The 15160-nt window shown below is 36.4% G+C and overlaps 1 protein-coding gene across 2 annotated transcripts in view; it reads left to right on the forward strand.

The window, feature by feature from the left end:
* Positions 1-15160, forward strand: part of LOC124367772 (exportin-6-A) — a 44152-nt gene that overhangs the window by 24112 nt on the left and 4880 nt on the right. For both annotated transcript variants that reach the window (XM_046824876.1, XM_046824875.1), the window contains exons 10-14: positions 358-614; positions 1605-1830; positions 2851-3233; positions 6154-6348; positions 12032-12227. In XM_046824876.1, the coding sequence (XP_046680832.1) occupies positions 358-614; positions 1605-1830; positions 2851-3233; positions 6154-6348; positions 12032-12227 (1257 nt within the window). The remainder of the gene's footprint in view (positions 1-357; positions 615-1604; positions 1831-2850; positions 3234-6153; positions 6349-12031; positions 12228-15160) is intronic.

Genomic DNA, 15160 nt, shown 5'->3' on the forward strand with positions numbered 1-15160 from the left:
TTACAGTGCTGAAGAGTATATAGTATATAAAATCTGATATGTTGTAAATAATAAATTAAGGATAATCCATAATTTATTATATTTATTTAAAATTTTAGATTTTAATTCCGTGTCTCAGTGTATTCTTGATGTTTTATTTATTTGAGTAGATGTAAGTATTTATTATATTAGATATGAGTGGAAACTAATATATGTATATATACATAGTCACTTGAATCAAGTTAAACAACTATTATTTTGAAAAAGCCTACTGTAATCTTTGTACTACTTAATGGCCAATAAAACGTCTGATTTCTGATTGCTTGTAAAATCTAGAAAGACCTTAAGAATTATTGACATTAAACTGTATGTTACAAGGTGGATGCTTGGCAGAAGTCGTGCGCAGTGTACTCCAAGTTGTTGTTCGCTACTGAGGTGCCGCAGCCTAGCCCCGAGCTGCGCCAGGGGCTCCTCGAGTGTGCCGCCCTCACCCAGACAGTCGGACACCTCCACAGCCACCTGGTCGGCACCATGAACCTGTCCATGAGCCTCAGCAGTCTGGCGGTGGCGGCCAGTCGAGCCAGTCTCCACAACAAGGTCACAGACCCAGAGCTTGTCCGGCTGTTCATCGCTGTGTAAGTTACCAGTAGTGGCTACCCACTCCATACCTGTCATCGATTTAATCCCATAATGGGCTATGTTTAATTCATTAAACAATTTATATTACTACAAACATCTGTATTGAAAAATGTAAAATAATTTTAATACTTGTGCTACAATAAATGCATTTTAGTTATCCTTAAATCAACTCTCAATGTAGGTTTGAAGTAATGGCCTAAAAGCCAAAGAGTACTACTAATGGATAGGAAATTCAGCAGGCTTACCTTGAAAACTTCCCTTTAGGGTCCTCTGATTTTAAAGAAACACATACAATACACATTCTTTACACATATTTAGAAATTTGTGATTACACTGCAATCTTTCTCCGCCAGTAGAGAACACCAGAGTTGTTGTCTTTTCACTTTGGGTTGCAGAGTCATTGTGGGAAGCAGGATTGCCAATTGGCTGCTTCTACCACTGATTTTGCAACCCAAAGTGTACAGACAAATATAATTCTTTTTCTTGGTTGAGAAAGATTGCAGTGCAGAATAGAAAATTTCTAAATATGCGTATTTTATGTCTTTATGTGTTACTTTTAAATCATTTGACCCTAAAAAGTACTTTTCAAGGTAAGCCTGCAGATTTTTCTGTTAACTACCAATAATCGTCAACTGTCAAAATCAATTTTACTATAGCCTACTAAGTTTTATTTCTGTATTTTGTCTTTAAATCATTCGTATGTGGAGTTCACATTGTAATATATCACTTCCTTTGTTAGTCACTTTGTACTGGATTTTATTTACAATCGTGCAGGCTATGTAAAAATTGTCATTCTTTATTTTTCGGTGTATTTTCTTTGATTGTTGTGTTTGCTACTATGATCTACGCAATGGACACCTATAATTCTTGATACCAATATTTATATCAAAATTGTATTTTCAATGGTTGGGGAACTACCCATCTCAAACTTTCTCACAGTTTGTGAGAGCTTGCACACACGTGCTAACTAGACAGGACTTGTTTAGACACGCAGAGGTGATAGCCACTGTTCCCACCTGGCTGAGTCCAGAACACCTGAACAACGCAGTGGAGGCGAGTCTCTTGCTACTGCAAGGCTCACACCCGGCCAAGCTGCAGTACTCGGCAGCAGCCCACCTCCTCGCTGCCCTCGCTAACAAGAAGTTCTCCCCACACCCCCTACCCAGCCTGCTGCCACTGTTCCAGGCCAACCTGTCCCATCTCAGTGCTGAAGTATGCAATCACAGTGTGTTGATAGTATTTTTTGTAATTATGAAAAAAAAAATAGATTAACACTGATTGATGTGCAAAAATATACTTGTTGTGAATGTATTTTACCGGAAGTAATTCAATATATTGTTGCTGATGGTCCGGCTGAAAATCGATATACAACGATATATCATTCTTGTGTAATAAATTTCTACTACTGCATTTTTTTTGTTAAATAAGTCTTACTATATGTTAATAAATAAACAAATATATCTGCGTCAAAATAAAAAATAAAAATATGATGTTCAACAAATTTATTTACTCTCATTCATGTAATGAAATTTTTATTATATTACCTATAAGTTAGGCATTTATTATCTGATATGCTTTACATTTTCTGGATTTGTTGACAATAATATGTACTTTTTAGAATAAAGTACTGCCAATAAACAAAAAATATATATATTACTAGTTTATTTGTGACAAAATAAAAAAAATGTTTTTGGGAATATAAAAATAAACTAAAAAGATTTTTTTGTAAATCATTTTCTAGTCTGTTTTATGTTTTTCCCTAATAGGAAATTTTAAGATCTAAAAAATAAGACTAATTTTAAGTCTTCATGTTACTATTTAATAAAGATACAAATTTTTCAGTGGAATACTACAAAATGCTAATAAGGGCATATTCAGTTTAGAGATCACACATGTATAAAAGCATATCAATTTTGAAGATTAGAAAATTGTATATAGATCATATAAAGGTTAATAATACCTTTTATACAATTTTATGGAGATGAGAAGCTTCACTTATGAAGGCTGGTCATTTGGCAAGAGCTAGTAATATTAAGTAATGGAAGTTGGACCAGAATGAAGAAGCTTATATTTATGTACATTTTCTTTTCTGGAGAGTTACAAATTAATGTAATAATAAGTATTAGTAGCTCAAGTTAATGTGTTTAGTAAAGTCTTCTGGATAATTAAATTACAATTTTGATCTGCCTGCATGCTTTACCCACATTTTTTAGACATAAACACTCTGTGCAGACTCAGACGGTGGTGCAAAGCGCTCTCTGCAGTATTCTGATGACCTGCCCGCCCGACGTGCAGACTGATGATCAACGCCTGGAGCTCATGCAAGGTCTCGTCAAGTCCATGATGCCGTCAGGAATACAAGACCTTAAGCAAATCACTACACTGCTGCTACACTGTAAGCCGGAGAACAAGAACGCAAAGAAGATCCTCTACTCGGCCCTGCAACCTGTGCTGGAGAACGTGATTTCGGAGTTTCCGCGCAGAATGTCAACTGAGCCGCCACTGTGTGACTCCATGCTCGGCTTCTTCCTGGAGGCTTTCCGTGCACTGCAGGAACACATTGGAGCTGACATGACTCAGCGGGCTGTTGAAACATTCATCAACGCCTTCCGCAGGTATGAGACTTTTGGTGTACAGTTTTTCTAGTAGCCAGTTTTAACTATACGTTTTCATTCAAATGGGGTGAATTTTGAACTACTCCAATATTTTACTACAACAGATGGATTGTGTAGAACAGACTTCTCAGACATAACAATTTTAGGGTCTGGATCTTAAACAATATATGGACATTGTAGACAATTGCAGCCACACCATCTTTTGAAATAAACTTTCTGATTGTTCCATGTTTATTTCTAGAATATCTGAAATATGGTATGGTAACCACAGCTTGTAACGGATCAGCAACAAAGAAAAGAATTCAGGCACAAAATATTGGGAGTTTTCATGAACTAAATTACCGATTAATAGTGAAGATTTAGTGAACACGTGTTGCAACGTGTATGAACCTAACTAGATTCATATGTAAGTGTATAAATTAAAATTCAGTGGTGTGAAGTTTATCTTGGTTTAAAGAAAACTAAATTATAAATAAAGAATTGTTTTTTTTTTAGTGTATGAATAGAGGGAGTTATTTAGTGCTTCTGCTATTTTAATTTGAATTTTTAAATAAGGAAAAAGTATTGATTGAGAATAAAACAGGAATTCTTTAACCCTTCCCGCGCTACGGCAATTTGAGACGCACCATACCCAAACGCTACATATACCTCAAAATCTTTTTTTTCCATAAAGTCAACGCTAATGTTGTTTTTGAGTTTGTTACCATATAAAAAGAATTTTGGGGACGAAAAAAGTATAATTTTTTTTAATACGTTTATTTAACTTTATAAAACAATATAAATACACAAAATTTAACAATATGTTGAACGAAATTTTACTATCGTGTATAATATTATATTATAGTATATTATATGTATAGTATGTATATTATAGTTAAAATAAAACATTAATGGATATAGAAAGATCTAAAATTAGCCATCACGGTGTTCAAGATAACGTCAACGTGTGGTACGTCTTGAAACACGTATCCGGGTGCAGGTTCGGCCGGGCGGTGCATGTATCGCACACGTAAATGGTCTCCTTGCGTAAACCGTTGCGTGTACACACAAAACATCTTCCCAATATGTCAAAAACCAATTTGACAACGTACACAGCACAGTTCCACTCACAGTCCGCGAACGAACTATACCGGCGAGTTAGTTCGTCAGTAGCGCTAGTGTCTGGCAAAACAGGCAGTGGCATGAGTAGTGCGCCGCCATTTTGCAGCTTGGAGAACAACCGGGAGGCGGGGACAACACTATTACTGTGTTTTTCTATTGAGGGATTTATGTTCCAGCAGCTGCTGCACTCCACCGGCAAAACTGAGAACTACATACTCCCAATAATAAACTCAATATATTTGTCAACAGCGTTTTAAGCAAAGTAAAAATTGGCGGTTATATTTTTCAACAGCGCTTGAAGGGTTAACTTTATCATTTGACACTACCTTTTGGCACATACTTAACAAACCGGAACCTTTGCATTTAACATCCTCAACGTGAATTTCTTACATTTGGCACCATCAGCGTGGTGCACACATCCAGTAACACGAACATTTTGCAGGCTGTACTATTAATTATTTGTAACTAGTTGTTGCCTGTGGCTTCTCATGCAATTTTCAAAATTAGTCTGTAACCTAATTATTATTAAAAGCACTTATGATGTAATGAAGCTGTATGATATTTTTCAAACATAAGACATCATACGTCAGGTACATATTATTTCAGGTTTTGCAGTTGAAGCATTTCTGGTTTGAATGAATTGTATTTCTGACATCACAGCTGCACTTGCCTTGTTGGACCAATCAAGAAAATATGCATAGTGGTCTAGGAAACCTACTTTGGTCAAAAAATGTTAATGACCCTCTTAATCTATTTCTGGTCTAAAATATTTCCAGTTACATAGCCTTGTTGTCTTAATTATGAAAATATATATTCATATGTAGTACTGAGAAGCTTATTACTTTCAAAATCTACTTATTTACACATCTACTATAAGGGATAAATGCTTACCAAGTTCATGTAATACAGGATCACACAGGAGTGTGGTGTGGTCAGGTTACTGCAACTGTTGGTGCTCATTGTTCAGCAGACCTAACAGAAGTTGGCTTGTACATGTTTCAGTGTGGACCTGATCACACAGGAGTGTGGTGTGGACAAGTTACTGCAACTGTTGGTGCTCATTGTTCAGCAGACCTAACAGAAGTTGGATTGTACATGTTTCAGTGTGGACCTGATCACACAGGAGTGTGGTGTGGTCAGGTTACTGCAACTGTTGGTGCTCATTGTTCAGCAGACCTAACAGAAGTTGGGCTTGTACATGTTTCAGTGTGGACCTGATCACACAGGAATGTGGTGTGGACAAGTTACTGCAACTGTTGGTGCTCATTGTTCAGCAGACCTAACAAAAGTTGTCTTGTACATGTTTCAGTGTGAACCTGATCACACAGGAATGTGGTGTGGACAAGTTACTGCAACTGTTGGTGCTCATTGTTCAGCAGACCTAACAGAAGTTGGCTTGTACATGTTTCAGTGTGGAGCTGATCACACAGGAGTGTGGTGTGGACAAGTTACTGCAACTGTTGGTGCTCATTGTTCAGCAGACCTAACAGAAGTTGGCTTGTACATGTTTCAGTGTGAACCTGATCACACAGGAATGTGGTGTGGACAAGTTACTGCAACTGTTGGTGCTCATTGTTCAGCAGACCTAACAGAAGTTGTCTTGTACATGTTTCAGTGTGAACCTGATCACACAGGAATGTGGTGTGGACAAGTTACTGCAACTGTTGGTGCTCATTGTTCAGCAGACCTAACAGAAGTTGGCTTGTACATGTTTCAGTGTGGACCTGATCACACAGGAGTGTGGTGTGGACAAGTTACTGCAACTGTTGGTGCTCATTGTTCAGCAGACCTAACAGAAGTTGGCTTGTACATGTTTCAGTGTGGACCTGATCACACAGGAGTGTGGTGTGGACAAGTTACTGCAACTGTTGGTGCTCATTGTGCAGCAGGCCTCAGGGGTGTTCAAGCAGTTCATCCCCTCCTGTGTAACCCTCTGCCTGGACCACATCTACCCAGCAATATACAACAGCCCCAATTCCAACATCAAGCCATGCCTCTTCCACTTGCTCTCCAGGTAAATATTCTCCAATTTAAACTATTACGAGGGCTATTCAGAAAGTAAGGAATGTTTCCACCCGACAACGCCAGGCAAGTGCCAATCGCATTTATATTGGTGTGCTCGTTCTCGGCACCTGAGTTAGCGTCTAGCTTTGACAGCGGAAACAACTCCACGCTGCCTTTTTTTTTTTTCTTTTATATATATTCAAATTTGAAATTTGTGCTGCAATTGAAAATCCCACCAGTTTTGAAGTGCGGTCTGGTTTGCATCTTTTTTCTGTAAAGACTTGTTTAGTACATTTATTTTCTCGAATATATAAATGATTTTATTCCTTCCACAAACAACAAAGTTAATATTGAAAATTGTATATATATATATGACATGTACGCTAATCACAGAAAAAAATCTGAGTCAGTGAAAAACGTTGAGTTTAGGTGATTTTTTTCAAGCAAACGTGCAAGGACTAAATGTGTATGGTCCAATATTTTGGTCAAAGATTTCTCTCTCAATAATCAGCGAGCTTCAGTATGAAACAGTAAAGCTGTGTGTTTTGAGACCATATCTTCACAGAGAATCTTAAAAAATCGAGACTATAAAGGCTGCCCTTTAATGACATGGATTGTTTTAACGACCACGTGTAAAATTTCATCAAGTTCCGAGGTCTCATTATTAATTTTTTTTTACGATCTCCTTTTATGCCTTTTTTGCCCGTCCTCATGGGCCACTGGCCTGTGCGAGAATCTTATCAAACATAATAAGGGGGAGAGTCGATACAGTACAAGGTCGATGGTACTGATAAAAAGTGCAACGGTCACAGACAGGATTTGAACCTGCGCTATCTCTAACTCAGACCCAATGTCCAACGTCTTAGACCACTCGGCCATCGGCACTCCCAATATCTTTTGCATACCTTTTGCTGCTAAAGCCTCTCTGTGAATTATGCAGTGTGTCCATCTAGCTTCTGGAGGTACCTCTCTGATCAACCCTCGAAGTCCAGTGTACTTTCCTAAAACATCCCGAGCTCCAATTGTGCAAATTCCGGTGTATTTGATCCAAGATATTTCAATGTCCTGCCAAAATGTATCAATCATTCGGAAAATGGTTTCACCAGTGGTATCGGCTGAAAACGTCTCATAAAATAGCAACCCTTCCCGCATCACATCACCATGGACGAATCTTAACATATTAAATAAGCAACTCTATGAAGATCGGTAGCTTCATCGACTTGCATGGCAAAATGAGAATTTTTTCACCTTTTCTATCAATTGCAAGTGAATATTTTCCGAAATGTCAGCTACACGTCTTTATACCGTATCATTTGACATTGGTATGGCCTTCAACTGTTGACCTATGGATTCTCTAAACATAGTTGAAACCATATCAATTGCTGCTGGTAATATCATGTCATCTCTAACTGTGTACGGTTTGTTCTTTTGAGTGATTCTGTGAGAAATCTGATAAGATGCCAACAAAGCCTTTGAAGGTACACTTGTAATGTTGGGAAAAACGTTTTTTGTAGATTTAACACTGTTAAGTTTTTGTTAAAAAAACTATGTTTGTTTGCGATATTTCCATGTTTAGTGTCGAGATGTCTTTTTATTTTGTTAGGTTTCATGCTGTCAGAGGCCAGGACGGCTAAACAGATTACACTCTGGGATCTTTATTGGCCATTTATGATTGTTTTTGTTAAGCCCTAGTGATAAATAACTCTCGAAATACTCTGGCTACACTTGGCCAACTTGGACTTAGAGAACGAGTGACTACACTTGCTGTGTCGGCCGTGTTCTCATTTTGACCTTGACTGTTCCTGATGACTCTACTCTTACCTGAGTTCACAGATGCGTCTCCACTTCCACCACTTGTTACAGTTACAAAAAATCTTTTCATTTCGATGTAAATATATACACTTGTATTCAAAAAGCTTACGCAAAACCAAAGTATCTACGAAAATAACCGTAAAACATGGAGAGGTGCTACGTTCAAAACCTGGAACTGCACTAACAGCACAAGACGTTTTGCATTGGTGGTAGGGGTAGGAGTAATGAGAGTTCATGCGTTCTACTGAAAACATGTCGGTGTACACTCACAGTATTTTGCTGCCGATAAATTAAGATAAATAAAATATTCGGCACTATTACGACGATGACTAAAAGTTATGTGTAAACTTAATAATATGTAAACTTATACGTAAATTGAAAAATAAAGTTTGCTTTATTATTTTGTAAATTAAATTTATTCATTTTTCAAACAATCATGGGCCCCCTTGAATCTTCATTGCGCCCCCCTTGGGCGCACCCCACACTCTGCATTATATAATATACAAGGCATGTTTTAAAAGTAAGTATCATTTAGCCAAAATGATTCTCCTGATATTTGTAGTTCTTTTAACAATAGATTTGACTACACTTTGTTGCACCATTAAAATAACTGTTTAGTAAGCTTCTCCTGAATACTTTTACAATAGTAGTTGAAAAATTGTTTTTAGTCCAAATATTTTAATATTATAATTGGAAGATTCTCTTGATCTATATTGTATACTCCGTGTGTTTGTACAATCAGTTCAGTTTGATCACTTGAACATAGCTATGATACAATATACAAGCATCATGTAAAAATCTGAGGTAAAATCTTATATTAGAAAGAACGCATTTTGTCTGTAGACTAATGCTTCTTGAAATTTTATTAGAGATGTTAAAGTTCAGTTTAATAAGGCAAATCAATATATTACCATGCAGAGGCAGATTCATGATTATTATAGATTATTAATTCTGTAGAGACAGATCATACTACACACTGCATAATTAAATAAATTGGAATTTTAAATTTACCATCCAATTAAACTCTTTTCTTTATGTACTTTTGTTAATCGTTGTAAAGTCCCCAGTATTATGTGTACTAACGATATGCTGACAAGTTTGTTTCGTTTACAAGCTTTTGGTTGATAGCAATGCGTATCATGAAAAGTTAAGATGAATTTATCTTTGAATCAGTTATAACTGTCGTTTAATTACTGACTATAAAAATGTTATGTTTTGGTATACGTTGTGATAGTTATCAGATGAAGCTGTGAGAAATGTTTTGTTTTAATAAAGTTCTTCTTAGCAACTATTCGGATAGTTAACCATATCGTCAATGGTTGTTTTTTACAATCCTTCGAATTTGTTTAGAAGCTTTTCATTGGCTCAAGGCGTTGGACTTAGCTTTGTGAAGTGAAATCTTTTTTCTTATTACATTTGTATTGTATTGAAACTTTTTTATCTAGTATACATTAGTTTTTGATGTAGCTGACATTACATTATACAATATGCAAGATATGTTTTAAAACTAAGTATAATTTTAAATTTACGCCACCGCAGCACTGCAGTCACCATTTAATGTGTGCGTGCCATGTAGCTACGTCTGTTGGGAAGCCACACACACCATTACGGAACCATCCGATCAAGTCTTCATCTGTTTGTGTGATTTTAAAATGCCGCCACCGATTGAGAATCTCGCCAATTTGCAAAGTGTGTGCTGTAATACGTTTCTCAGTGCAAAAGACTTTAACACATTAACTGCCACCATAAAGAATTCTAGAGTTCCCTGTATTGCCAAAATTTTCTGTAGTTGTTTTCTATGTGATATTGTTTTTGTGGTGAATATAACGGTAAATGAAAACGATTTATGCAAATTATATGATATGGGGTGTGGGGCTTAACTTTGGACCGATCGGGTCGGCAGATTAATTTTTCATCCGAAATTGCCTGAAAAAATTTCTTGCCGACCCGATCGGGCCGACATAGAAATTTCAGTACACTTTGGGTTATTTAGTTTAAATGGCTGTGAAGACAGCGTTTGTTCCTTTTTTATTACTTTATGGTGCGTGCGCAATGAACGGATGACTGAACAAACATTCCCAATTGCTTCCCGCTCACAGCCGATACGTCGCGTAGTTCACACCAATTTATGTAACCTCACTTGCACTCGCTGCTTTCATTGTGGATATTCGTTAAATAGTTGTATGATTGTTTATGTTAGTTCAAGCTTTATTAAATATCAGAGATGAATGGAAACCTGGATGAAAGTGATATAGAGATGTTTTTGGACGAACCGATGAGTAGTGAACGCGATAGATATGGAGGTAATTATGGTGAATTGGAAAATTATAGTGGATCTGAGTTTTCTGATTTGGAAGACATTGTCGATGCGCTGGTACCACAAGATTGCAGAAGAACTGCTTCTTGGAACAGCTGTTATCAATGCATGGCTAGCGTACAAGAATGATGTAGAAGTTACTGCTCAACGTAGAAGAAGTCATGTGTATTCCATCAAAACGTTCAGAGAAACGTTAGTGTATTCACTCTTGGGTCTAGAAGGCGAAATTCTGTCTGCAGTGCCATCACTACATTTCTGAGTCAACAACTTTCGTTGGCGAGGGATAAAACAAACGGAGATCAAGGAAAAACTGCAAGATTTGCTACAACGAGGCTATGCGTGAGGGAGATTGTCAAACATAAAAAAATCTGAACAGTGAAAACTTTCTGTGAGTTGTGCCCAGGAAAGCCCTACCTCTGCAAAGACTGTTTTAAGAAAGTCCACAAGTAGACCTTAATCTGTATTACAGAAGTATTAATCCTCTTTTATGCATCCAATTAAAAATAAACTTTGTTTTTATAAGTATTGAAATATTAAATATTATTTTATATCCAATAATTCCAATATAAACGCTCCCAAAATTGTTTTTCTAATTTCATTCACAACGATAATGAGGTAAATGAAACAAGAATAACTAATAAAACAATATAATCACATAATAAAATCAATTAACGAGAGTAAAGAAGAAAAATATATCAACAATTGGTAAAAAATAAATGTGCCTACCCGATCAGGAGATAGAAGTTCATAATATTCCGCGTTGTTTTAGTGAACCTAAAAATAACGAAACAACTTCAACAAAAATAACTTCAAACAGCTTATTACATTTAAACAAAAAAACTAATATTTAATACTTTTATTTTTGTGAGGCCTTTCGATAGCAAGGCTATCTTCGTCAGATACATCACAGTTAACTGTAGCCAATATATAAGCTCCATCTTCAACAACTTCAAACAGCATTCTCTTTTCATTCTTGTATCTATTTAGAACATTTAGTCCACTGGTTTGCCACCAGAGCCAAACGCAATGCTCGTAGCTGCAATAAAGTAAAACTATGTTATCGTCATGTTGAGGCCCGATCGGGTCAGCAGTGCATAGTACCAACAAAATATTCGTCGACCCGATTGGATCAGCATAGCAGTTAACGTATTAAAGCAGCTGACATTCATCATCAAGTCAGTACCGATGACTTGATTCAAAAAGTGAAAGAGAACAGACGATTCAAGATTTCTTCCTTATCTGAAGAGTTTCCTGCTGTCTCAAGACGAGATCTTTATGAAATTGTGTCCGAATGTTTGAATTATCGGAAATTGTGTCACGCGGGGTGCAACCTTCTTTGACAATGGAATACAAAAGCTGGTCCTACGATACGATAGTGGTCCCTTAATATTAGTGGGAATTATGTAGAAAAGTCCAGTTAAGTATGGTTTTTTAAAGTGAATAAGTTATTTTAGAAAAATACTGACTTGTTTTTTTATTTCAAAAACATAATTGCTTTTTAAACTCGCCTCGTACATACCATACAACTGATCGTGGTAACTGACTTGTATGTTGTGTCCAACAGTATTCTACTCCACAAGTGGCAGTACTTCTACATGGGCACGGTGGCGGACGGGGAGCCCGAGCTGCAGAACGGACACCAGTTGGCTGCGATCCTGCAGGCATTCGGCGAGTCTCTCATGCAGAACGACATCACACTGTTCTCGCAGAACTTGCAGGCACTGGAAATACTGAACCTGCAATGGAAATTGTACCAGAGGGTATGTGTCAAGTGCTTTTTCAGTGGCAGTACACATGTTTGATGGAGGGGTTCGATATATATGCTCTTAATTTTCTTTCTTAACCCTGAAAACAACTGATCCATTTGGTGTTGATTTTATAACTTCCAAGTGTGATCGACACCAAAGCGACTGGTCAAAGCCCTTCAAATTGTATATGAATGAAAGAGCCTTTGAGTGTTTTTAATGTTTAGTGGCCTTTGATTTTCTTATGTTTCTAGTTGAATCATTATGTTTCTAGTTTGTAGAATCATGTTTCTAGTTGATAATCTGTGTGGTTTTTCCTATGTGTGATTTTATTTGCGTAGTGGAGATTGTTATTCATAAACAAATAAGTTTGTTTTTTGTTCGGAAGTTTTGTATTCAAATTGACAAAATTTTTATCATTACACAGTTGTGTGACCCTTGTAGATGAAGTATTATCTGTGACTATAAAATTTTGTGTTCACAACCAAATTTTCTACAATTTGGCTATTTTGTACTTTTGAAACATCTTATATTTACTTATAATATGTGTACTTTTATGTAATATATTTTTTATTTTTATTTGAAAATTATGTAGTTTTATTCTTTGATTCTTAACAAGAAAAATTATATATAACACTTTATACATGTATTATATATAAGATTTTTTAATGAAATTTATAAATGGACTCTGTAAAACCTAAAAAAATCTGCGCATACTGTACAATTTCTGATATAATTAATTTTCATGTATCTTTTAACAATTGGAGAGCTAAATAATTTGAACAAGTTGTGGATCATGACACACAACAAAGTTTTAAGTGTTGCCTCATTAAAAGATAGTGGTTTAAGGCTTCCTAATGAAAGAATGTGTTTTTAACTTTATTGAATTTTTAATTTGGCCCACAATTTGAATTCCTTCAAAAACAATTAATTATACATAACAGTGAAGTTATAGATCCTTGATTTGTTCCTGCCTTTTAATTCCAGTATGTCTCCTGCACATTACGACATATGTATGTTGATATATTTAGACAAATATATTATACAATAAGAAATTACTAGTTATTTGTAGATTAAAAAAAAGTTTATGACTTTTTTATTATTAGGTTTGAATTTTTAGGGCTGAAAGTCAAGGATTGTTACATGGTGATAGGAAGATCAGCAGGCTTACACCGAAAAGTACCTTTTAGGGTCAACTGATTTGAAAGAAACACATAAAGACATAAAATACACATATTTAGAAATTTCCGATTGCACTGCAGTAGAGAACATTCTAGTTGTTTATTCTCTTTTGGTTGCAAAATCAATGTGGGAAGCTTTGTTGCCAATTCAATTTTTATAGACACTGTTATCACTGTATAACTGTTGACACTGTATTCAGTACTATATTAAATATCTATGAAAACTGTTAGTCTGCTGAAGGGAGCGGAGGGAGGGACTTAACTCAGGTTTAGGTTTGGAGGATTTCTTGATTTCGTTACCCATTGGTATTCTAGTTCCCACCTTCTTAAACTTTGGGGGATTACAGTCTTTTGGTAATGATTTTAATACTGTGGATTTAAAGCAGTTATTGAAGTTTGTGATGTTGTGGCTTGCAGCATCTTGGGGGACTGGTTTGTCTTTATAGCCTACTTTGACATCTTGTCTGTGCCCATTTATTCTTGTTCTTACACTATTGGTTGTGAGGACTATATATTGAGCAGGAGAGTGTTGTATCGTTTTATCTTAAATACCTCCTTTGTTGATGAGCTTATGAAGGTAGGTATGGGTAGGTTGGTATAATGATGCATCTTTAGCACTTTTGATTTTGGGATCATGGGAATGAATCTTGGGTTGTGTTGGGGTCAAGGATTTTAGGATGGACAAGCAGATTTTCAAATTAGGTGGTTGTTGAAAGTGACAGTGGGAACAAATGTTAAGAAATCTTTTGTGTGATAAGAGGCTTGTAAAATGTTGAAGCCACCTTTTAATATGGAATTCAGTTGTAGGCTATGGTTGAATGTTGTGAGGGATAGGAACTTATCAGACTTGGTTTTAGTGGGAGTCTATTGTTAGATTGGGCAAGGCGGATTTGATTCCGGACCAAGTTTTGTGGATATCCCCGTTGTGCAAAAGCTTCCGTGATGGTGTTATTGAAAGTGTTTAATTCATGGAGCATATGCGCTGTCCTCTTATCGCTTGGCTAAATGGGATAGATCTTTTAGTGTTGTTGGGGTGGCAACTGTTGAAGTGAAGGTATTGTAGATTGTTTGTTGATTTAAAATGAACTCCAGTCTGTAGTAGGCCATTTTCAAGTTTATAGGTATGTTCAGAAACACTATGTATGTGTTGGAGTCGAAACGAAACAGAACCAACATGTTGGAAGGATGAGTTGTTTGTTTAGAAAGTCCTGTTCAAGCTTGCCCATATAAATATTGGTGTAAGATGATGCTAATCTAGTGCCCATTGTGGTTCCTCTCACCTGCAAGAAATTCTTTCCTTCAAACTGGAGATTGTTTTTCCAAAGTAAGAACCCTGCCAGGTTTACAAGGAAAGCTATTGATGGTTCTTTAGTGGGGCGTTTATCCAGAAAATATTCCAATGTTGTGATGCCATGGATGTGTGGGATATTAGTATAAAGAGAAGTGACATCTATGGTTACAAGAATTGTGTTTAGGGGTAATGGGAATGATATGATGCTGAGGTATTTCAGGAAAAGGTTAGTGTCCTTGATATACGAAGGCAGTTCAGTGACAATTGATTTTAATTTGGAATCTATATGCTGAAATTTTTCAGTGACAGAGTTACAACTTGCTGCAACTATAGGTCTTCCAGGAGGGGGGACTAGGTTCTTGTGAATTTTTGGTAAGATGGAAAACTGTGGTGCGGTTGGGTTTGGGTCATGAGTTTCAGGTTTTTTTCATATGTTCTGGTGGGGGGTCTACCGTTCAAGCCAAGTTTGAAGTTCT

This window comes from Homalodisca vitripennis, chromosome 8, assembly GCF_021130785.1.
Source record: "Homalodisca vitripennis isolate AUS2020 chromosome 8, UT_GWSS_2.1, whole genome shotgun sequence".
In the NCBI taxonomy this organism is placed as follows: Eukaryota; Metazoa; Arthropoda; class Insecta; order Hemiptera; family Cicadellidae; genus Homalodisca; species Homalodisca vitripennis.